We start from the raw sequence: 25,120 nt of genomic DNA on the forward strand, positions 1-25,120 counted from the left end.
AGCAGGCTGCATCCCCTAAAAATCTGATAAACCCCATGGGAAATACCTCATGGCCTCTCCCTTGGTTGGAATGAAGTCGCAGGACTCCCCTGTGTCCTTCATGGCTACCAAAGCCAGGTATTTTGGGTGATGTCCCTGCCCAGGCCACCGAGGCTGGGCTGTTTTGGGTGATGTCCCTGCCCGTGGCCACCAAGGCCAGCTGTTTTTGGGTGATGTCCCTGCCCAGGCCACCGAGGCTGGCTGTTTTGGGTGATGTCCCTGCCCAGGCCACCAAGGCTGGCTGTTTTGGGTGATGTCCCTGCCCGGGGCCATCCAGGCTGGCTGTTTTGGGTGATGTCCCTGCCCGTGCCCACCGAGGCTGGGTGCTTTGGGTGATGTCCCTGCCCATGCCCACCGAGGCTGGCTGTTTTGGGTGATGTCCCTGCCCGGGGCCACCCAGGCTGGCTGTTTTGGGTGATATCCCTGCCCATGCCCACCCAGACTGGCTGTTTTGGGTGCTGTCCCTGCCGTACTTACGCTGCACCGTCACCTGCAGCGCGCAGCTCTCCTGCCCCGCCTCGTTGGTGGCCACGCACTGGTACAAACCCGTGCTCATCTGAGTCAGGTTCTTCAGCAGGACCTGCCCCGGGTTCGAGATGTCTGGGAGGGGGGGAAACACCGCCGGGGTTAGTGACATGGAGAGAGGAACTTCGGCTGTGGGGGTGCACAGAGGAACAAACCGATCTGTGGGGTGAAACCAGCTCCAGAATGATGGCAAGGGGGAAGGAAAGGAGAAAAAAGGGGGAAAGGAGGGAGAAGGGGGAAGGAAGGGGGAAAAAAGGGAGAAAGAAGGAAGAAAAAATGGGGAAAGAAGGAAGAAAGAAGGGGAAAGAAGGAAGAAAGAAGAAAGAAAGAAGGGGGAAAGAAGGGGGAAAGAAGGAAGAAAAAAGGTGGAAAGGGAGAAAGAAGGGGGAAAGGAGGAGAAAGAAGGAGGAAAGAAGGAAGAAAAAAGGCAGAAAGAAGAAAGAAGGAGGAAAGAAGGGGGAAAGAAGGAAGAAAAAATGGGGAAAGAAGGAAGAAAGAAGGGGAAAGAAGGAAGAAAGAAGAAAGAAAGAAGGGGGAAAGAAGGGGGAAAGAAGGAAGAAAAAAGGTGGAAAGGGAGAAAGAAGGGGGAAAGGAGGAGAAAGAAGGAGGAAAGAAGGAAGAAAAAAGGCAGAAAGAAGGGAGAAAGAAGGGGGAAAGCAGGGAGAAACGAGAAAGAAGGAAGATGGAAGAAAAATGGGGAAAGAAGGGAGAAGGGAGGGGAAAGAATGGAGAAAGGAGGGGAAAGAAGGAAGAAATAAAGGAGAAAGGATCGGCAAGAAAGGAGAAAGAAAGGAGGAAGAAGGGGGAAAGAAGGGAAAAAGAAAGGAGAAAGGAAGAGGAAAGAAGGGAGAAAGGAGGGGAAAGAAAGGAGAAAGAAAGGGAAAATGAGGGAGAAAGAGAGGGGAAAGAAAGGAGAAAGAAGGGAGAAAGAAGGAAGGAAGAAGGGAGAAAGAAGGGGGAAAGGAAGGAGAAAGGAGGGGGAAAGAAGGGAGAAGGGAGGGGAAAGAATGGAGAAAGGAGGGGAAAGAAGGAAGAAATAAAGGAGAAAGGATCGGCAAGAAAGGAGAAAGAAAGGAGGAAGAAGGGGGAAAGAAGGGAAAAAGAAAGGAGAAAGGAAGAGGAAAGAAGGGAGAAAGGAGGGGAAAGAAAGGAGAAAGAAGGGAGAAAGAAGGAAGAAAGAAGGGGGAAAGGAAGGAGAAAGGAGGGGGAAAGAAGGGAGAGAGAAGGGGGGAAGAAGGGGGAAAGAAGGGAGAAGAAGGGGGAAAGGAAGGAGAAAGGAGGGGGAAAGAAGGGGGAAAGGAAGATCAGCCCCCAGGCGCAGCCGCAGCGGTGGGAGGAGTGCTGGAGCATCACCCGGTGATCCCGGAGCTCGGGAGAAGGAGGGGGAAAGAAGGGAGAAGAAGGAGGAAAGGAAGATCAGCCCCCAGGCGCAGCCGCAGCGGCGGGAGGAGTGCTGGAGCATCACCCGGTGATCCCGGAGCTCGGGAGAAGCCATGCCCCGACTCACTGACTCTGGAGTTGGGCGGCAGCTGCTCGGCTCTCTCGTCCTCCTCGCTGAGGCGCTGCCAGCGGTAGGAGATGGGGGCCGTGCCCGAGGCGGAGCGGCACTGCAGGGACAGCTCCTTCCCTTCCAGCAGCTCCCCCTCCAGCCAGCACTTGGGCTTGGAGGGTTTCTCTAGAAGGAGAAGACAGGTCATGGCATCACGGCAGAGTTTGCTCACTGGAAGCCCTTCCTTTGGCAATAAACAGCTTCCAAGGGCTGCCTTCCATGGAATGAGTTAGGGAATCACACCGATGATGGTTTTTAGGGGACTAAAACCCCTTCCTTTCTCCTTAGTCCTTCTTTTTCCTTCCCTTCCCTTCCCTTCCCTTCCCTTCCCTTCCCTTCCCTTCCCTTCCCTTCCCTTGCAATAAACAGCTTCCAAGGGCTGCCTTCCATGGAATGAGTTAGGGAATCACACCGATCCGATGTTGTAGGGGACTAAACCCCCTTCCTTTCTCCTTAGTCCTTCTTTTTCCTTCCCTTCCCTTCCCTTCCCTTCCCTTCCCTTCCCTTCCCCTCTAGGGCACACAACAGAAGGTTTTTAGGGTTTTAGGTGTGTTTTGGAGGATCTGGCTGCCTCAGCCACAGCAGTGACATTCTCACACTCTTTGCCTCATGGTCCCTTGGAGCTCTATCACCACTTTCCTCTTCCAGGCACAATTTCCAGAACATTTTTCCCTCCCTTCCCTTCTCCAGTTCTTCCTTCTGCCCTGGCAGCTGCAGGATCCTTCCAGGGGATCACAGAGAGTGTGCAGAGCAATGAGCTGGAATCAGGGAGGGAAATGCCACCCCCGGCTGCTCCTGTGCCACCCCTCGGGCTGGGGTCAGCCCTGCTGCTGGGACGTGCCGTGCCAGAGCCCAGCAGGGTGGCAGGGTGGTGGCCAGCTGAGACGGGATATCAGCCTGCTTTGGGCGAGGAGATCACAGCCATCCTCTGCAAAGAATGGCTTTTTGTGCCTCTTTGTGGACTAATTTGCTGCCAGGAAGAGAGATGAACAGAGGAACGACTCTGGCAAATGACAGGTCTGGAATCACTGAGCAGGAACCATCTAGAGACACAGTCAGACGGGAACCTTGGTATTTTCCTGCTGGAGCCATTGTGCCTGAGATGGTCCTTATGAATTTGTTTTAGGGTTCAGTGTTTAGTTCAGTGCTATCACACCAGTTCTTTAGGCTCTTCCAATGGCCAAAAAATGCAAAGCCAGGTATAAAGTTGGGCACTGAAACCTGATCTTGAGGTGTCTTTGTGCTAGGTAGAAACCTACTAGAGACATTACCAGATGGGAACCTCGGTATTTTCCTGAAGAAGCCATTGTGCCTGAGATCCTTATGATTTTTTTTAGGATTCACTATTTAGTTCAGAACTGTCACACCAACCTCAGACCAGTCCTTTAGGCTCTTCCTGTGCCCAAAAACCACAAAGGCAGGTATGAAGTTGAGCACTGAAACCTGATCTTGAGGTGTCTTTGTGCTAGGCTGAAACCTACTAAAGACATAACCAGATGGGAACTTGAAATTTTCATTGTGCCTGAGATGATGTTTTAGGGTTCAGTATTTAGTTCAGTGCTATCACACCAGTTCTTTAGGCTCTTCCTGTGGCCAAAAAAACGCAAAGCCAGGTATAAAATTTAGCACTGAAACCCAATCTTGAGGTGTCTTTGTGTATTTATACCCTGCTGAAACCAATCTCTCCCCAGGAAGCGAGCCTGGATTCCTTTTTTCCCCTTTGGGAGAACAAGGAGCTGTCCTTACCCACGACCTTGAGGGTGATGCGAGCCCACTCGTACTGGCCAGCGTTCTTGACCTTGCAGATGTATTTCCCTGCGTCGCTGGACTGCAGGGAGATGATCTGCAGGGATGCATCTCCAGCAAGGAAGTTGGAGGTGAAGGAGACACGGCCCTTCTGCTCCTCGTTCAGGTCATCATAAACACGGCCCCCGGAGTAGGTGATCACCTGGGAGCACAGCACACACTGAGCTGTTTTGTTTTCACATGGAACAACAAATTGAGCATTTCCAGGAGCTGCACATCCCACTGAAGTGATTTATCAATGGTCACACAGGAAGCCTGGGGCAGGGTGGGGAAGCAAATCTGGGTTTCTGCCCTGAGAATGATGCAAAAAATGTATTTATTTCTGCTGGAGGTTTATATTGGGCACTTGTACAAGTGTAAAAACAAGCATCAGTTGGTGCCACAACACATCAAAGCAGTCTGGAGGCTTGGCTGTGCTAATTTAAGTCCCTGCAGACCTCATTTTTATAAGGACTAAACTACTGTGTGTTGTACTGAAAGCAAGGATTCGAAAACTGGGCCTGCAAAACCCAAGGTTGTTTTGAAAGCCTGAAGGGCACTTTTGACCTTGATCTAATGAAGACTGAATACATTTTAAAAAAAATCCATTGTAACCCAACCTGCTGCATCAAACAATTTTTCCACCTTCTAAATCTCTCCAAATCAGATTTATTTTCCAAACCCTGCTCTCGCCATCAGAACAACCTGCACAGACCATCCCAGCAGCGCTGGTAAATGTTGGGCTGGTGGCGTGAGGGCAGAAATGAAGCGATTTTCTGAGCAAACCCACCGCTTTCTGCACGGTCTCGGAGATGTGCAGCAGCCACTCGATGTCCAGGCTGCCCTGCTCCAGCAGCCCCAGGCGGTGGTGGCACGGCAGGGTCACGTTTTCTTCTGCCACCCTCTTGAACTCAGTCTGAGCCTCGCAGAGCCAAACAGAGCAGGAAGCTGGAAGGCAAATCCCAAATTTTCAGATTTCAGAGTGGTGTGGAGGAGGTTTTGCAGTGACTTCTGTGAGCCAGAGAGAATTCTGAGCACTTCCAGGAGCTGCACATCCCGGGGAAGTGACTTGTCAAGGAAGCCTGGGGCAGGGTGGGGAAGCAAACTTGGGTTTCTGCCCTGAGAAAGAAGGGAAGAAGAGGTGGAAAGAAGGAAGAAAAAATGAGGGAAGAAAAAAAGGAGGAAAGAAGAGGAAAGAGGAGGAAAGAAGGAAGAAAAAATGAGGGAAGAAGGTGGAAAGAGGAGGAAAGAAGGTGGAAAAGGGGAAAAGAAGAGGGAAATGGGGGAAAGAGGGTGGGAAGAGGGGAAAATAAGGAAGAAAGGGGGAAAGAGGGGAGAAGAAGAGGGAAAGAGAGGGAAAGAAGGGAGGAAAGAATGAAGAAAGAAGAGGAAAAGAAGGTGGAAATAGGGGGAAAAGAAGGGGAAAAGAAGGGGAAAAGAAGGGGAAAAGAAGGGGAAAAGAAGGGGAAAATAAGGGAGAATAGAAGGTGGAAATAGGGGGAAAAGAAGGGGAAAAGAAGGGAGAATAGAAGGGGAAAAGAAGGTGGAAAGAGGGGGAAAGAAGGGAGAAGGAAAGGTGAAAGAAGGAAGAAAGGAGGCAAAAGGCAGAAGGAAGGTGGGAAGAGGGGATAAAGAAGAGGAGGAGAAGAAGTGAGGGAAGAAGAGTGGGAAAGAAAGGAAAGAAAAAGAAAATAAAGAAAAAAAGAAATAGAAAATAAAGAAGGAAAGGAAACCACCCCCAATGGTGGTGCAATGGCACAAAAAGTGCATTTATTTCTGCCAGAGGTTTATATTGGGCGTACTTCCAGGGTGTGGAAGAGTTTTCCAGCAACTTCTGTGAGCCAGAGAGGAGTTTGATAAGAGGATCCACGTTTACCACTGATAGAATTTCCTGCCAAGGTCACTGACCCAGAAACCAAGAGAGAAAGAAGGATAAATAAGATAAGCCTGTTCCAATGAACACTTTGTTTGTCTCTCCTGACCAGTGAGTGAAGTGTGAACTGAAGAGTTTTGTAAGAATGTATAAAAAGCATCCATGCTGTAATAAAAACAGGTTTGAAACCTTCTGAAAATGGAGTGTTGCTTTGTGTTGTGACCATCTCAACCACAACACCAGGGTGCATCTCTGGTGGGATTTTTTTTTTTTTTTCTGGATTTTTCCTCATTTTCTTCCCAGCAAAGAAGCAAACTGCCCAGCTCAGCTCCCTGCCCAGCTGATTTAAGGAGACTTCTGTGCAGAGCCAGGCGATTTCACAGCGATCCTGGAGCAGATGGCCTCACCCTCTGCAGATAACCCAGCCCTGCCCTCGCCTCTTGCTACTGAAATTACCTGATTTCAAAAGCACTATTTCCACCCCAAAAATCTTCAATTATCCCTTCATTGGTCTGACAAGGCTTGGAGTCTCTTCCCTAACACCGGGGGATGTTTATGTATTGGAAATAAGAAATGTGTATATCAGAAATGTGTATATCAGAGATATTATGTATATCAGAAAGAAATACATGTCAGAAATATGATGTATATCAGAAATATTGTGTCTATCAGAAATGTTATGTGTGTTAGAAAGACATATATCAGAAATGTGATGTATATCAGAAATATAATCAGAAATATTCTGGATATCAGAACTCTGTATTTGTATATCAGAAATATTATATATGTCAGAAATATGATGTATATCAGAAATATATGTCAGAAATATTCTGGATATAAAAATATTATCTATATCAGAAAGAGAAATATCAGAAATATTATGTATATCAGAAAGAAATATATGTCAGAAATATTCTGGATATAAAAATATTATCTATATCAGAAAGAGAAATATCAGAAATATGATGTATATCAGAAAGAAATATATGTCAGAAATATTCTGGATATCAGAAATATAATCAGAAATATTCTGTATATCAGAAAGATATATATATCAGAAATATTACATATATCAGGAATATTATGTATATGAAAAATATATGTATCTGAAATATATATATATATCAGAAATATTATGTATATTAAAAACAAGAAACCAGCCTGGGAAGAAGAGGATTAAACTTAAGGAAAGTGTGGAATAAGTAGGATTGAGAGGTAACTTTTATATGTCAGAAATATGATGTATATCAGAAATATATGTCAGAAATATTCTGGATATAAAAATATTATCTATATCAGAAAGAGAAATATCAGAAATATTATGTATATCAGAAAGAAATATATGTCAGAAATATTCTGGATATCAGAAATATAATCAGAAATATTCTGTATATCAGAAAGATATATATATCAGAAATATATGACAGAAATATTATATGTATATATAACAGAAATATGTATATCAAAAATATATATCAAAATATTATGTGTATAAGAAATATTATATATATCAGAAATATATCGGAAATATTATGTATACCAGAAATATATATGTAAGAAATATTATGTAGATCAGAAAGATATATATATCAGAAATATTACATATATCAGGAATATTATGTATATGAAAAATATATGTATCTGAAATATATATATATATATCAGAAATATTATGTATATTAAAAACAAGAAACCAGCCTGGGAAGAAGAGGATTAAACTTAAGGAAAGTGTGGAATAAGTAGGATTGAGAGGTAACTTTGAATAACAACGCCAAAAAAAAAACCCAAAAACCCCCAAAAAAGCCCCATCAACCAACCAAGAAAAAAAAAAAAAAAAAAAAAACCCACACCAAACAAGCAAACAAAAAAATCCACCACCACCCTATGAGTTTTTTTTGGTTTTTCAGAATCTAAAAAAGAAATACGAAGGGTATTAAAAACAAGAAACCAGCCTGGGAAGAAGAGGATTAAACTTAAGGAAAGTGTGGAATAAGTAGGATTGAGAGGTAACTTTGAATAACAACGCCAAAAAAAAAACCCAAAAACCCCCAAAAAACCCCCCCCAACCAACCAAAAAAAAAAAAAAAAAAAAAAAAACCCACACCAAACAAGCAAACAAAAAAATCCACCACCACCCTATCAGTTTTTTTTGGTTTTTCAGAATCTAAAAAAGAAATAAGAAGGGAAGTGCGGAGCGAAGCCGCTAGAGGGGAGCAGAGCCCTTGGAATGCGAGACAAAATCCCCCAAAGCAGCCGAGAGCTGCCCGGGAGGTGCTGCGGGGACATCGGGTGCTCAAAACCGGGGTTCAGCCAGCTCTGCTCCAGCTTTGCTTCCGCACCCGCTGAAAACTGGACAAAAATCCACCAGCAATTCTTGGCTTTGCCCATCTCCAGCTGTAACCGTGCACTCAGCGTGGGAAGTTCAATTAAACTCAATTAAAGCTGACCCACGAGATCAGAGGGAAAGTCACAGGCGTTGGGGTCAGGGGTCCCCGGGGTCAAAAAGTCAAAATTCAAAATTCAAAATCCAAAATTCAAAATCCAAAATTCAAAATTCAAAATTCAAAATTCAAAATTCCCAACCAAATTTCCGTGGGGCTGCCGTTTGCCTTTGGGGTGAAAATCTTCTCAGGGCGCTTGGGTTGTGCTGCAGTTTTGCTGTTCAAAACAAAACCCTAAAGCTGTTTCTTTTTTTCCCTGTGAAATGAAGTGGGAGGAAATATTTTTGCTTCCTGGGCCAAATATTGCGAAAGTGCTGAAAACTGGGGAAGTTCAGAGCACTGGGAAGTCCCACGTGTGGCTGAACACAGAATCCTGGCAGGACAGAGCAGGAGCAGTTACTCAGGCTGGATTTATTCCTATATTTTTAATATTATTATATACTAGAATGTACTTTTATGCTGTTTAAACAGTGGATCCTGAACTTTCAAGTGAAAAACAGACAGAAAATTGACATCCAACGTGACTCTCCTTCATTTTTTTCCATTTTTCAGGACCAACTTTTAGGTTGGTCCTATCCCTGCTCCCATTCTCAGCTCTGCCCCGAGTTGCCATGATCATCCCTCAGCTCCTGAGATTTAATTTCTCCTTCCCAAACACTTCACCAGCAACTACCAACCACTACATTAAACACCCAGAATTTTAGGGCAGGTGGAGCCTTGCCAAGGCTCCAGCTCTCCTCCGGTGAGAGCTCCTTCCCAGCCACATCAGCTGCTTGTTTTAAAGGGAAAAATAATCCAGTTTATGGCTGCATTCGCTGCTCTCGAAGCTCCAGCTGCCGAATACAATCAGAATTCCTGCCCAGGACGGATCCAGCTTTTCCCTGGAGCTCGCCTTGCTGCGGGCTGCCCTCATTAGCGCCGCCACTGCCACATCGCTGATCAATAATCTTAATTTAGGCACCACAACCGGGACATTCACACGGCGTTTGCAACTTTTTCCAAGCCCTGTGGAGCTCTGAGGGTTCGTGCACAACCTCGCAGCTGTTTTGAGTTTTTAAACTCAATCCTGCTTGAGGTTTTTAATGTAAAATTATAATTTTTCTGCGAGATTATGGCAGAGTTTTCGTTCCTTTCTTGTTTAGACAGGCTGGGTGTAGCAGAGCTCACACCTTAGAGGGATTCTTGCTGCTCCCAGGAATTATCTGGGGCTTTGAGGAAGAGCCCTGTGCTTATAAACTCATCTTCTAAATGGGGAGAAAAACCAGGGAGACATCCAGTGAAACAGTGACAAATTCCTACAGCGCCCTTTATTTTTTCAAAGAATCAGAAATCATTTGGAGCTGATTCATCACTGACCCAATAACCAAACTCACACACCGGGCAAACTTTTCCATAATATTATTAGGAAAAAAAAAATCTTATTTACAACCCCCTGATTTGTCTCTTTAATCCTTATTAATGCTTTACCAATGCCTGAAAACTCCCACAGGAGTTTAAATTTTGCAGGAGTTTCACTTTATTTCCCTCCAGTCACCCAGATGTTGAAAGAAAAATAAAACAGCCTCTTACAATAAACCAGCATAAGAGCCAGGTAGAGAAATTACCCACAAAAAATCCCAAAATACCTCGACATGAGCAAATCTCACATTTCCCACAGTTTGGGTTGGGTCTTGCTGCAGCAAACAGGGATGAAATGGTGATTTAGGTGTAGAAATGTGCAGGAATTTATGGCACAGGAGAGAAAAAGGAGCTAGAAACAGATGCAGGTCCCTTCTAGGTTTTATTACCCAAAACAGAATAAACACTCCCTGAAGTTGCATTTCTGTAGGTGAGACCTTGCAAGGACAGTCCAAATAAATGAGATTTTTAATAAATAAATCAGGTTTTAACCATTTTCATGGTTAAAAGTTGAAGTTTCATTTAAAAGCCTGCCAGGGGAGTGTCTGCCCTTCCAGCAGCAGTGCCCAGGACACGGGGCCGGGGTTGCAAAGGGATTTATTTACCCCTGAGCTGTTCCAAACCTTCCCTCACAGAGCTCCCCAGCCCTGGGTGGCCTCAAGGGCTGGATCTTGCACACAATGGATGCAAAAAGGGACGATTTTCCCAGAAACCACGTCCAAAAGCAACGCCACATTTCTGCAGGCTCCGCAGTTCTTGCCCAACAAAGCCTCAGTCCCTTCCACATCCTGCGGGCAGCGCTTTGTGCTCCCAGGAATTCGGGAATCGCTGCTTGTGGCTTCGCTCTGGAGGAGCTGGCATCGCTTTTCCTGCTTATCCCAACTCTTTTTTTGTTGGTTTTTTTTTGGTTAAGTGCTTTTGGAAGCGTTGGCCTGAAGGCCTTGTGACTGTTCCCTGCATTGTTCCCGGGACAATAACTCACCCCACACCCTGCAGACCACCACAGCCATCCTCTCATCCCTCCCCGTGCTGAAATCTCCAAGGAAAACACAGCAACAAAGATTTTAATCAAGCTCCACTGTTGGGGAAGATGAAACACAAAAGCCTTATAAATATGATTGCCTGGCAAAAGATTTTGAGAATACGGAAACTAGAAGTGAAATTGAAGTGAAAGCAATCCAAACCATCCAGACACTGGCCAGGTTGACCAGGGGAAGGATCCCAAGGGTTTTTAGCCCTCCCAGCCCCTTCTGCCTTGCACACATGGCAGAGTTTAAATTAAAAAAATATAAATATGGACAACAGGCTGGATCGCTCAGCAGAGATGTCAGGCTTGAGGAATTCCTCAGAACTCGTTTCAGCGTTTTAAGGAGTTCTCATTGTGAGTGTGTGTCATAAAAGGGGTTGAATTTCAGCAGAATCAGCCCTTTGAAATGGGTGCAGAGGGAAGGAGCCTGTGCAACACAGCAAGCAGCAAATGCTGAGTGAACCCAGGCTGTGTTTGGCTTATCACAAATTCTGTCCCCCCAAAAGCAGAGTTTTCATGCCTGAATCCTTCCAGGATCCCACATTTTCATGCCCATGCTGTGCTGAAGCCCAGGGAGTTTCCATACATGTCACAATTATATGTGTGTACACACCCCCACATATCCCAACATCAAATATACATCACCAGACAAGCAGAATCAAAGGGGAAATAAATGCTTTGCTGACGCTTTTATTTGTAGGCAAATTCCCATCCTAAAAGCTAAAGAGCTTCCAGGCTTAAATCTTTCATTAGGTTCAGAAGGTTTGAATTAGGGAGCAAAGCTAAAAATAGATTTTGCTATTTAAAAAGTAATAGGTTGTGCTGTATCACTTAACTGCTGGAATTAGGAGGAACAGCCTAGAAAAGATTCAGAGAATCCAGATGAAAGAAATGCACAATAAACCTTTGTGAGTTTAGCCCAAGCCATGCCTACACCAAGCTCACCTAAAATGTGAATATCCAGAACAGGTTTTCAAAACTTTCAGCTTCTTCAGGAACATCTGTGCAGTGTGTCCTTCAGCAATGCTTTTTATGATTTATTTTGGCTTTTTCTGAAAGACGAGGTTTGCAACAGAATATTCCTGATGTCCAGGGAGGAGCAGAAATGCAACCTGTGAGGTCAGAAGTGACTCAGGAAACGCCTGGAATCTGCTGCTGAGGAAAACTTCCCTCCACAGAGCAGCAAGGCAGGAATTCCAGTGCTATCCACACACACACAGAGAGTTTGTACTCTGTCTGAACAATTCCCAGCTCACCTGTGACGGCTGCTCTGCCTGCTTTTGTTGGTTAGGATCACAGCCCTGCCTGGGTGCGGGTGTGACAGGAGCAGAGAGCAGCCCCGCTGCCAGGGCACATCTCATCTCCCTGCACAGGAATGTCCCCTGCAGACAGGGCTCCGTTCCTTGGCATCCTCCTGAAAGTCATCCTCACAGCTGTGCCTCTCCTCCGAGGGAAAACGGGATCTTTCCAAGCAGGAAGGTTGGATATCAGGAAAAGGTTTTGCCAGAAAGGTGATAAAGTTCTGGAATGGCTGCCCGGGGAGGTGGTGCAGTCACCATCCCTGGGGGTGTTTAACAAAGCCTGGATGTGGCACTGGGGTGAGTTGAGCTGTTGGGGCTGGGCTGGACTCAGCCTTGGAGGTCTCTTCCAACCTGGTCATTCTGTGAATTCCCTGTGGTCCTGACTCACCCGCTCTTCCCAAAATCCAGACTGCCGGATAAAAAAACATCTCGGTGCATGCAGAAATTCTGTGCTATAGCTGCTCTCAGCCAGACCTGAACTGCTGAAATGCTTCATTTTAGTAAAAAACAACCCAAATAAACAAAAACTTCCTACTTAAATCAGCCCAGAGAGAATAAACATCCACAGAACTACAGCAGTGTTCCTTCAGCTGGACAATCCTTCATTTGCCTCACTGTTTTGTGCTAAAATCAAAGTGTCTGAAAACAGGATGTGTCTAAATTCGGCATGTGCAGGAATAAAGTGTTTGGGAGTTAAAAACAAAAAGGACAGCCTGCCATGTTGCAGCTCTGAACCACTCCCTCATGCCAGGAATTTAGGATGTTTCACATCTGTTGGAGTCTCCTCTTGCTGGAGTCTCATAGGAAATTATTTACTCAGTTTCCCTGTAACAACAACAGCTTGCCCCCCATCCAGTGCTGATGAGAAAAACCCTGAGCGTTTTGCAATCAACAGATTCAGAATTTCAGCTGCTGGAGCAGGAGGCTGACAATGACTTTTATGGCCAAGGAATTCCATCTGCAGTCAGACTTGCAGGGCTGCTTGCGTGACTGGGGGGTTGGAAGTGCTGAGGACACCCCAGATGAGTTCCACACTCCACTATTTAAGGCTCAGTGGGCCTTAAAATCAAACTCCTGAGAAACAAAGCATCTTCCCCCACTGGTGCTGTTCAGACCCAGGCACACAAAGGGTTTTATGTCCCCTTGGACTCTCTCCCCTGTTTTTGCTGCGGGTAAAGCACGATGAGGGAAAGCTGTGTTGTTTCATCCCAGAGTTATGAGCAGAACCCAAAAAGGTCGACAGCCCCACTCATGCTCCGACCACACCAGCCCTAACAGTTACCCTGACAGCATTTCAGGCCAAAATAAACAGCAGGCAGCTCCTTGCAGACAGCCCAGTGCATTCCTCGCACGGGGAGGGGAGGCTGGAGGCGGCCGCGGTCCCCCGAGGGTCATTAAGGGAGCGCAGGCTGTGCCCTGGGACATCTGCTCGCTGTGTTCCTTGGCTGGCACAGCCACACGGGCCAAGGGTTGCCTTCTCCCGAGAGCTCCAGTGCTCCCAGTGACCACGGGCCGGCCCCAGCACGCTGCCTGCAGCCGCCTCCCCTCCGCCTGCCTTCGGTTGTGCAGTGAAAGCATCCCGAATAGGAAAGATGCTGGATAAGAGGCGGCTCCCCCTCGCTGGGGTGAAGGAGAGGGGTCAGGCCAGCCCCATCCCCATGCACACAGCCCTGCAGAGCCTCTGGAATTGGAACCACATGTGCTGAGGCTGGGGGAGCTGTGCAAACAGAGCACGGTCCTGCGCGCGGCCGAGCTTCCAAGTGGTGACGTGAAGAGTTTGGAATTGAGACTGCAGAGGAGGGAGCAAGGCAGGGAGAGCAGAAAAACCAACAAAAGCAGAGCAAAACCTCTGGTTTTTAGAGGTTTGCAACGGGAGTGGGGCTGGAATTGGGCTGGTGGTGCTTTACCAGCAGAAATATCAACGGCGGCCAGCAAGCCTTCATTTGGAAATCTTGGATGAGCCAGGGGAGGGATGTGGGGTGGCTGCACCAGCACAGCGTCAGTGCACACCCTGTGAGAGTAAATTCACTCTTCCTGGAGTCTGAAGGAGGTGGTTCATCAAATGCCCCCAGAGGAAGGGTTCAGTATTCCTCAGGGAGTATTGAAATTTCCTCAGGGAAATCTTCAGGATTCCCTTGTGGATTAAAGACAAGTGAAAAATGAATCCTGCATTACCCAGCGACCACGTGCAGCTAGAAATCCTAACTGCAATAAAAAGGCAAAATTCTGTCTCTGAAAATGGCAGAGTTAACTTCCAGCACCAATCCAAAGTCTAGAGAGGCTTGGGAGTATTGGGAAATTAAGCACTGAAGCTTTCCCTTGGCCAAGGAGCCTCCCAGGCAGCCAGCAGCTCTGGATGTGCTTCCCTTTCTCTCACTGAGCTTCAAAAATTCCAGTGCAAGCAGGAGATTCTGGCTTTCCATCCCTGAAGAACAGAAACAGGGCACCAACCCTGCATCGCCCAGTTTGATGGTTCAGGGAGTGCCTGTGCACAGGAATTGTGAAATCCCTTTGCCTTTGGTCCTGGTGATTTTATCAGGAAATCCAGCCAGGTGTCTCCTGTTCACAGCACCAGCTCAGCTGGGATTTTGTCAGGGCAGATCTGAGACTCCTGCAGGGAAGAAGCACCAATGTCTCCCTGATATTCCCTTTTTTCCCATCCATTTTTGGGTTGTTTTGTGTACCTTAAAGATCTGAAGGCAAGAAAACTTAAACATTCCACACCTAAACATCACAAATTTCACTCCTTTCACCCGGTTTCGAAATGATTAAGAGGAGGAAGATGGTTTCAGTGACAATTTCTAGAGTTTCTTTTGTCTGAGGAATATTCTTAGGCCTCAGTCTCCCGGGGAATCTCTTGTTGCTGTCAGTTCAGGGACACACAAATGAAGGCACACAGAAATGAAGTTCCCTGCCCAAGGCAGACACGGAGCAGAATCCAGAATACAAACCCAAAGAGACAGCAACAAAACTGTTTTCAAAGCAGTATTTGTCCATCAGATCTTTCCTCACCCGTTTTGAAATCCAAGGAGAAGGTTGCATCAGCTAACTCTGAAAACTGAGGAGATTGGAAGAGACTTGAGAGATTGATAAGGATTCCCAATAAAAATGTTATTGTGCTGAGAATTCATTCTCCCTTTTTTATCCCTTTGCATCAAGATTTTAATCAGAAGGCAATGAACTGATTGTGCTTTTCTGCTGTTTAGTGTCCTGGAAATTCAGCTTGTTCTAAACTTGCCCAAAAAGGGACCAGGAAACTGAAGGTTTCTGAAGGAAACAAGGAAACTGAAACCAGGTGAACTTCATCCCTCCCTGCAGGAGGGAATTGAGGCAAAAACTGGGGAGCTCAGCCAGCCCAGTTTGTTCCTTTGGCTCCAATCCCTCTTGTGATCCTGGGAATGCAAACAACCCCAGGTTTGCATCTGCAAACCCCACAAAATCTCCTTTCCTGCAAGGAAATTGAATTATTGCAATTTACTGCTCCAAGGGGGTCATTTTGGCTTTGAAAAGTCCCGATGTTCTTGAGAGGAATAGCAGATTTCTCTTTACAAACAAGCTGTGGTAGATAAAACCAGCACTGAGAGATAAAAGAAACAATGGGAAGGATTGCACTGAGTGATGAATGGAAAAAGAGATTTGCTTTTACAAATAAACTTTAGGTTTGCTGATAAATGAAATTGGACATTGGCAGATGAAAGAAACAATGGGGAAGAAAACCCCCTAAATTGTGTAAGAATTAAACATTGAAAGGCAGGGTTATACATTAGAGGGGAATCTTTGGTATAGGTGTATTGGAAAGTCTGAACCTGTCAAGTACCTCAGCCATGGGGAAAGAGAGAGGGAAATGTGGCTGGGAAATTGGGATAAAAAGGAGGCTGAGTCCTCCAGAAATTGGAGAGACCCCAGGGGAATGCCCCATGGCATTCCTTTATTGGAATGAAGTACCAGTTCTCCTCTGTCTCCTTTTTGGCCATCAACCCCTGGTGTTTGTGGATGAATTTTCCTGACATTCTGGAGCCACAATTGCCACGGGAAGCCACCACAATACTTGGCTGCTCTCTGCAGAGCAGAGCTCCCTCTGGTCCCATTCCCAGCAGGGTTTGGGGCAGTTTTGAGGCCCAGCTTCACTCCCTGCTCAGCCCATCCCTGTTACCTCCACGGGACGTTCATCTGTGGGCTCCTAATTGCACATAACAGGCTCTGACATCTCACTTACCCACTACAAGCACCACTAATATGATACAAAATGAATGCCTAATGTATTAACACTCTGTCACTTTTCATCTCCGCTCAGCCTCAAAGCCTCGGCCACAGCTGCCCTGAGGCACAAAGTGAGCAGCAGCAGCTCCTCCCCATCACCCCCAGAAGTCTTGTAAGGGAGATGTTGAACTCTGCAAGGCTTCAGAGATGGAGCCAAGGTGCAAACTGCAGGGGCTGAGCAGCAGCAGCCTCACCCAGAGGAGTGGTGGCCACGCTGATGCCTTTTTGGGCTGCCTGAAAGCAGAGGCCAGGCAAAATTAAGAGAATAAAAATTTGTTATTCCTTCAGGTTTTCAGGTATTTAGGGCAGACAAAGCCCACCCACGGCCTACACCCAAAAATGGACTCACGGGTTTCACACTTTTATAAGTTTGGTCCATTTGCATTTTGGGGTCAATCTGCCAATTCCAGCTTCAGCCAATGAAGTCATTGACCCCAAGTTTGTTCCCCCAACTCCCTTTTGTTCTCATCTCTCAGGCCTGAGGCAGTGAGGTGTCCTTGATTGCCAGGCCTGGAGAGGAATTGTTGTGTCTGCCCCAAATGGGGAAGTGTCAGCGATGGGGTTGGGAAGGAAGCAGATGCTCCTCCCTGCCCACCACGGGCTCCCCTGCCAGCAGCTGAGCTCTTCCAGGGATTTTTCATGTTTGCAAATACCAAGAGCCCTGCAGAGCCCGAGGATCTGTGCAAGCCCAGGGCCACGGCTGGGGCCACCCCCAGCGAGAAGATGTCGAGCATCGCGCCTGCCAAATGTTCCTGTGACCTTTGCTGGGAAAGAGCAGAGCAGCTCCCTGGCACAGGGCCCTCCCTGCAGCCAGGGATGCCCCGAGTGGGGCTGCAGAGCCCTTTGGAAGGGCAGGAATTGGGGATCAGCCTAAAAAAGGCCTGGCTGAGAGCTACGGCACGGCACGGAGCCCTGGGGAGGCAGCATGGAGCTTGCAGGGTCTGAGAGGAGGAGGAGGAGGAGGAGGAGGAGGTGAGAATGGGATTCAGCAGCAGTTGGAGCATTCTGCTGATGGGATGTGGAAAGGTCAGGCACCTGATGGGGAAACACGCTGGGAAGGTCGGGGGGAAGGAGGAGTGAGGAAGAACGAGGGCTCTCAGGACAAGGATGGGTTCCATCCTTCTTCCCAGCCCACCTCCCAAGCCTTGAAACCATCACTTATGGGAGTAAATCACACAGACTGCATTTCCTTCATTGTGGGTTTCTCTGGGTCGGGATTGAAGGCACTTGAGATGATAGTTCATGTTCAGACTCAAGTGTTTATTATTTCTTATCAGTGAAACATCCTCACCACCATGAGTTTCCTTACCAAGGCACAAAATGGCCAACAATCTCTTGTTCCAAGGTCTTTTAAGACTAAACTATCCAATTAAGAACTGACACCTGGATTATTTTCCCTTTTAACCCAATGACTGATCCCACAGAGCTGCAATGTGGATTTTTCTGCTCAATTACAAAATGCACCCAAACCCATGGAGAAGAAGGAAGAAGCAGCATGAAGAAGAAACCCAGGACAGCACCCTGTGCCTCCATCCTGCTTCCATCCACAACATACTCAAAATCCCAAAACCTCAATTTCTCACCAAGTGACACACCCACACTGCTCTCTATAATCTATTTCACACTTTTGTGGATTCCAGTCTACCTTGAAATCTTGGAAACTTTCTCCATGAATGAGGGTCAAAGTCAGTGCTACTCCAACTGGTCAGCAGCTTTCTTGCCAATTATTGGTTAATAATCAATTCTGTACTGATTGGTCACTCAAACCCCCGGGTGTATGCACAGGAGAAGTTGTTTGTGAGGGATAGTTTTAATTTTTATAACAGTTTATACAGGTGCTGGTTGATTTTCACCCCAGATTAGATTATTATTTTAACAAACAGCTCACACCAGGATTGCTTTCACTTGGCAATTTGCAAAGTGCCAGCTTGCCTTAGGAGAAATGAAGGCCAGGCAGATTTTAGGAAGCCTTTCTTTATGAATTTTTTACCTTACTGCAATCACTGAACATTTCCCATGTCCTGAGGTCCCCACCATGGCCTGACCAGCTGATCTCCTCAGCACCAAGAGGGGTTTCAGCCACAGCCCTGACTTATCACAAAGCTGATGCTGAAGAAATATTGGAAAGCATTGGAGAAAACAAAACACAGAGTGTACCACACCGTTCCCTTCTTGGGAACAGCCGTTTTAGATTTTGTTTGATCAAACATCATCATTCAGAGCCACTTTTTGAGAACAAAATACCTGTAACACCTGCCATAAATGAGAGCTCAGTTTGACCAGCAGTGCTTTAGACAGAGAAGTCAGAAGGAACCTCCCAAAAATCTCCAAATTCCTGATCCAAGCAGTCCCTTGATCCTCTTTAGCTGGGCTCACTCCAGTGTTTATCTCACACTGGGCACTATTTTAGCTGAGTTAAAGGCGAGCTCGAAGCCCTGCTGCACAGGCTGGGTTCCCTGGACAAGCTGCAGCTTCTCTGATCTCGCTTCTGTCCTTTCCAATCCGTGCAGGAAAAGCTGCAGTGCCTCGAGGGGAATGTGTAAAGCTGACAGAGGGAACAAGAAAATTAAAGGAATCTGAGCCAGACTTCTCAGAGGTGGATGAGAGAAATCCTGAACAGGGGAATCCCAGACAGATTTCAGGGGAAGAAATCACAGTGAGAGCAGTCAGGCACTGGAATGGGGGCTCAGAGCCTGTGGGATCATGGAATCAGGGCTCAGAGCTTGTGGGATCATGGAATCAGGGCTCAGAGCTTGTGGGATCATGGAATGAGGGCTCACAGCTTTTAGGATCATGGAATGAGGGCTCCGAGGTTGTGGAATCATGGATTGAGGGCTCAGAGGTTGTGGGATCATGGAATGAGGTCTCACAGGTTTTAGGATCATGGAATCAGGGCTCACAGGTTTTAGGATCATGGAATGAGGGCTCATGGGTGTGGGATCATGGAATGAGGGCTCAGAGGTTGCAGAATCAGCATCCCTGGGGCTGTTCCAAACTGGGCTGGCTGAGCTGGGCTGAACTGGCCCTGCTTTGAGCCAGAAACCCTTTCCAGTTCACACTGCTCTGTGCCAGGCTCCAGGTCTGGAGTCAGAGATACCCCTGAGAGTCAAATCCCACCCTTTAAACCTCCAGCTTTCACTGCAGCTCCTGAACTGCCCCCAAAAGCACAGAGAGCTCTTCCCCCAGTGCAGAGAAGCCCTGAGGTGCCCCAGCTGGGGTCACCACAGTGACAGCCCAGGCAGCCCCCGCAGGAGGAGGGGGCTCTGCGAGCTCAGAGCCAGCCTGGGTGGTCTGTGGGATAGCTGAGCTCAGACTGGGAGGAATTCAACCTCTGTCCTGCTGCAATTCGATGAATTCAGCCTCTGTCCCTGCTGAAATTCGATGAATTCAGCCTCTTTTTGTGCTGACACTATCTGTGAACACGTCCCAGCTGTCCCCACTGTCACTCCAGGACCAGTTATTTCCTATCATATAGAGAGGAAAATAAACAAGTGAGTGGTCAGAGCCATCACCTGATACTGGTTTATGATTTTGCAAGTACAAACCTCCATGAAATATTGGGGTTTTCCCCAATATTTACTTGAGCAGCACTGAAATTTCAAGGTGCCAGAAAAATGGCTGTTAATAAATCATGAACTGGCCACAAAGCAGCACAAAAAGAGGCACAAAATGTGCAAATATTAAGGTTTTACCTTAACAGAGTATCTGATATTATTCAAAGCTTTAATTTGGGGAATTGAGGCAAAAACTGGGGAGCTCAGCCAGCCCAGTTTGTTCCTTTGGCTCCAATCCCTCTTGTGATCCTGGGAATGCAAACAACCCCAGGTTTGCATCTGCAAACCCCACAAAATCTCCTTTCCTGCAAGGAATTTGAATGACTGCAATTTACTGTTCCAAGGGGTTCATTTTGGCTTTGAAATTTCCCAATGTTCTGGAGCCAGAATTGCCACGAGAAGCCACCAAAATATTTGGCTGCTCTCTGCAGCACTCATGGGGTTTTTTTTGCTGGTTTGAATTCTGTAGGAAAAGCCATTTTCTGTAATGGGAGCCGACCCAGCTTCTCCCCCTTGCTTTAAAAAGGCATTTTCAGGGAGAAGAAATCCCAGATAAAAGCCCTGAGCACTCTGGGCTCTGCTGTTCACCCTCACCCCCTTCACCCAGGGCATCCCCTGCTGGAAATCTCCAGAGCAGCCCCAAAAAGCTCATCTCTAACTGGTTTTTACTTCCCAAATCTGGGAGTTGGGGACAACCTCTCGGAGGGGGGTGGTTGGGGTGTCCTGTGCAGGGCCAGGGCTGGGTTTGATGATCTTCATGGGTCCCTTCCAATTCTAACACCAAAGAGAAGTAGAAAATTGCCCAGAAAAGGAAATGCTGTGTTCAGTATTGTCATTAATTACTGTTTTAAACCTCCTTATTTTCACTTTTCCTTCTTGCATAAGCAAAGACACCCTACAGTGCCACCTGGACAATGAAAAAGGACAAAAATCACAACTCCCCCTAAAACCTCCATGTTCTCTTCACTGAAGCTCCCAGCTCTCCCTGTTTTCAGTTTGCAATGGAAAAAGAAATCAGATATTGAAAGCACAGGATGCAGTAAGACTGATCAGGGTTGGGAGGAACCCAATCCGTGGCAGATTTTGGGATCAATCTGCAATCCACAAGGTCCATGCAAAGGAAACCTCTCACCTGGCTGCTGGCAGATTTCAGTCCCCTAACCATGAGGCCAAGCTTAACTCCAGATTAATTTATGGCCCAGTCTTTCTGCTTTAAAAAAAATATAAATTTTATGGAGTTTCATGCAAGGTATCTGTGGAAAAAAAGCTGTGCTGACATCCAGAGATTGGCATCTTACACAGCCCACAGTGGGAAGGGAAAAAACCCCAAAATCAGCTCATTCCTCCTGGTTTCCAGCTAGGAGAGAGAGTGAAGCCAGCCCCGAGCTCAGGCTGTGAGGAGGTACCTGGCTTCCTGCCCAAAACATCCCTTCCTTCTTCTGAGGCCCCTCCAGCTCCACATGGCTAAAAAAGGCAGCTGGAAAATGTCCTGGAAGCACAAAATGCTGCATCTCTGCCTCTCAGCCTGGAGGGAGCAGCTCTAGGTGAGCTCTGCGTGAGCTCTTCCCACTTTGGAAGAGTTTTCACACAGTTCTTGCCCCAAAAATATGGAATTAATGAATATTCCTGGCACTCCCGTACTCCTGGCTGTAAAATCAGGTTATACCACAGCCCTGAAGAAAAAAAACCCTCAATTTCTTTTCACTCCGTGCTCGTGCCACAGGAGCTGAGCTGGCAGCTGGGAATGTTCCCTCCTGAACCTGGAACTGTTGTGGCAGGAATGAAATATTTCCCCATTATTACTAAAAATGGCACTGTTTACACTGCAAGGGCCAAGGGGTTTTTTGGGGGGTTTGGAGTTTTTTTTGTGTCACAGGGAACAAAGGCTCCACACCAACTCCAGCAGCTCTGCTCCAACATCCCAAGGATGGATGAGCAAAATGATCCCATCTAGCTTCATCTCATGGTGCTGGTTAAAAACCCAAAACTACCTTTTTATCTTCGTCTTATGGTGCTGACTAAGACCCCAAAATGATCCCTTCTATCTTCATGTCTTAGTGCTGATTAAGAACCCAAAATTATACTTTCTTTTTCCTTTGTCTCCTGGAGATTAAGACCCCAAAATGATCCCATCTAGCTTCATCTCATGGTATTAATTTAGACCCCAAAATTATCCTTTTTTTTCTTTGTCTTATGGTAATTAAGAACCCAAAGCAATGCTTTTTATCTTCATCTTATGGTGCTGATTAAGATCCCAAAATGATCTTTTTTTCTTTGACTCATGCTGATCAAGACCCCAAAATGATCCTGTTTTCCTTTGTCTCATGCTGATTAAAATCCCCAAATGATATTTTTTTCTTTGTCTCATGCTGATCAAGACCCCAAAATGATCCTTGTCATCTCCATCTCATGCTGATTGAGACCCCAACGTGGTCATTTCTGTGCCAATCCCAAATATCTGACGCAGATTCCCTGGATGGGGACTGAAAGAGCTCCTCTGCCTCCCATTCCCGGGTGGAGAATTCCAAGGAAATCCCTTTTTGCCCACCCAGCTCCCTCCAGGAGCTCCCAGTTTCGGGCCCAGTGGTGGGGAAAGCAGTTACATAAGAGCTGCAGGAACTGAGGGGAGGATGAATGTCAAAGCTTGCTGGAACATGAACCCGGGAGCCTTGTGGCTTCAGTCTCTAACATCCATCAAACATGATTAATTTTAATGTCACAACATTTTAATGTCAATTACTTTTAATGTCACAGCTTCCTATTTGCCACCGCAGCCACACTGCTGAGCTGATCAGAGATTCCCCCAAAGAACTTTTAAGATCAAATAAATAAACAATTCAGGATAAATGCTACAAACAAGCCTCCCTGCTTTTGGGAGGATGTGGGGAATCTATTCCAAAGGCATTGAAAAATAAAGCTTTCACATCTAAGGCCAAATTACCCCTAAAAAATTCTCTTCTGCTCTTTTTTCCTGGCTAAAAATCGGGCAAATTCCAGATGCCAGCTGGAGATGTGGCTTGATATTATTTGGATTAGCCAAGGATATATTTTATTTATTTAGGTGCTGCATAAAGAATAATAAAGTTGTGATTATTGCATCTTAAAATGTGTGTGCAAAAGGGGACACCAGGCAAGTTAAGACTGATGAAGAAACTCATAAAAGAGAATTTGGGACCTAAAATATTTAGGTTATTGAATGGCTGGGGGAAAAATCAAACCGCTGAAGGTTTGGTTTTTTTTGCAGTGCCAAGGATATCTTTTATTTAGGTGCTGCATAAAGAATAACCAAGCTGTGACTGTGGCATCTTTAAATTTGTGTGCAAAAGGGAACACCAGACAAATTAAGAGTGATGAAGAAACTTATAAAAGAGAATTTGGGACTTAAAATCTTTATGTTATTGAATAGCTGGGGGGAAAATCAAACTGCTGAAGGTTTGGTTTTTTTTTTTGCAGTGCCAAGGATATCTTTTATTTAGGTGCTGCATAAAAAACAACAAAGTTGTGATTGTGGCATCTTTAAATTTGTGTGCAAAAGGGGACACCAGGCAAGTTAAGACTGATGAAGGAACTCATAAAAGAGAATTTAGGACTTAAAATCTTTATGTTATTGAGTGGCTGGGGGAAAAATCAAACAGCTGAAGGGGTTTTTTTTGCAGTGCCAAGGATATCTTTTATTTAGGTGCTGCATAAAGAATAACCAAGCTGTGACTGTGGCATCTTTAAATTTGTGTGCAAAAGGGAACACCAGACAAATTAAGAGTGATGAAGAAACTTATAAAAGAGAATTTGGGACTTAAAATCTTTATGTTATTGAGTGGCTGGGGGAAAATCAAACTGCTGAAGGTTTGGGGGTTTTTTTGCAGTTCCAAGGATATCTTTTATTTAGGTGCTGCATAAAAAACAACAAAGTTGTGATTGTGGCATCTTTAAATTTGTGTGCAAAAGGGAACACCAGGCAAGTTAAGACTGATGAAGGAACTCATAAAAGAGAATTTAGGACTTAAAATCTTTATGTTATTGAGTGGCTGGGGGAAAAATCAAACAGCTGAAGGGGTTTTTTTTGCAGTTCAATCCTCACAATTTCTAACCCCTTTAAATGCCACCCCTTTAGCAGCCTGGACTTGCATTCCAGTTCCTCTGGCTTTCTATTTTTTCTGAACTTGTGTTTGCTAAATGTTGTTTTAAAGAGCTGGTGAGGCTGACAAAGCCTCAGACTCCCTGGGGTTTCTCACTAGAACAAAAGCAGCCTTGTGGATATCTTTAGAACAAATTATAAGACTGAGGAGAAGTCAGGCCTCTAATATGAAACTGAGATGGGTCACAAAAGATATTTGAAGAGACAAGCTAAAGTAAAACAGGAAAGTGAGTCAGACACCTGCATGGCCTTTTTTAGAGTCCAAGAACTGACTTGGTGCAGTCATTAAAACAAATTTCTGTACCTATATTTGTGTTTAATGGTGATGCAGAAGCAGCTTTAGCTCAGAATTTTAAGGGATTTTAAGCCCATAACAGTTCAATGGGGTGAACAATGCTAAGGACACAATTTGAGTCTCAACCGATAATCAAACTGCAAAAATGAAATGCACCATTTGGCAATAGATCTGTCAAGAGAGAATAAGTGATTTTGATGGAGTTTCAGCAGTTTTTAGTGCAGCAGAGGCCACACAACCTCACCACAGCGTTTGCAGCTTGGCAGCCTGCAGCTCCAGCAGCATCTCTTTGTGTGAAACAGAAAACTGAAACAGAAAATTGCTTGAAATTCAGTTTCTATCCCACATTTGCCAAACTTCCAGCTAGCAGAGCTTAAATTCCCGTTCTGAAGAGTTCTCAGAGGGCTCTGCAAAGGCAGCAGGGGCTGTCCTGATCCCGGGGAGCTTGAGCATGAACCAGCCTCAGTTGTCAGATGCTGTTAGGATCCAGGGCTCATTAGGAAGCCAGGCTGGAATTTCCATGACTCAATGAGTTTAGATTCCCTGAAAAGAGGGAGGATTATCCCAGCACGCTCCATCTGGGCTGGCTGTAACCCAGCCTGCTGTTCACCTGGACACTCACCCAGGAATATTTGCTCTAAAACCTGGGCAGGTGAAGCAAGAGGTGGCAGACGGCACAATCGGACACAATTCAGAGTGTGTGACAGCAACCACAGCCTGGAGCCACCCCCAGGCTGCCAGAGCTCACATTCCTGGAGCTGCTGAGCAGCCTGAGCCCGGGGTGTGCTGCAGGGACCTTTCCCTGACCCAGACTAAGCAAAGGCTCCGCAGGCACCAGCTCCTAAACAAAGCCCCGCACTCTGATTATTTACACATTTCCTCTGTCCTGAGCCACCCTGAGACAGAGAGTGTGGCTGGGAGGCTGCAGGGAGGTGCGG

General features: G+C 46.2%; 1 protein-coding gene across 1 annotated transcript in view; it reads right to left on the reverse strand.

Annotated features, from left to right (window-relative positions):
• The window catches only part of LOC120508492 (CXADR like membrane protein), a 49,799-nt gene that overhangs the window by 6,397 nt on the left and 18,282 nt on the right, over nucleotides 1-25,120 (reverse strand). Inside the window, exons 3-6 of the mRNA XM_039722166.1 lie at nucleotides 4,689-4,846; nucleotides 3,860-4,061; nucleotides 2,072-2,239; nucleotides 517-639 (exon numbers count right to left, since the gene is read on the reverse strand). Coding sequence (XP_039578100.1) covers nucleotides 517-639; nucleotides 2,072-2,239; nucleotides 3,860-4,061; nucleotides 4,689-4,846 — 651 coding nt within the window. The remainder of the gene's footprint in view (nucleotides 1-516; nucleotides 640-2,071; nucleotides 2,240-3,859; nucleotides 4,062-4,688; nucleotides 4,847-25,120) is intronic.

Source organism: Passer montanus, unplaced genomic scaffold, assembly GCF_014805655.1.
Source record: "Passer montanus isolate IOZ18808 unplaced genomic scaffold, ASM1480565v1 scaffold47, whole genome shotgun sequence".
Lineage (NCBI taxonomy): Eukaryota > Metazoa > Chordata > Aves > Passeriformes > Passeridae > Passer > Passer montanus.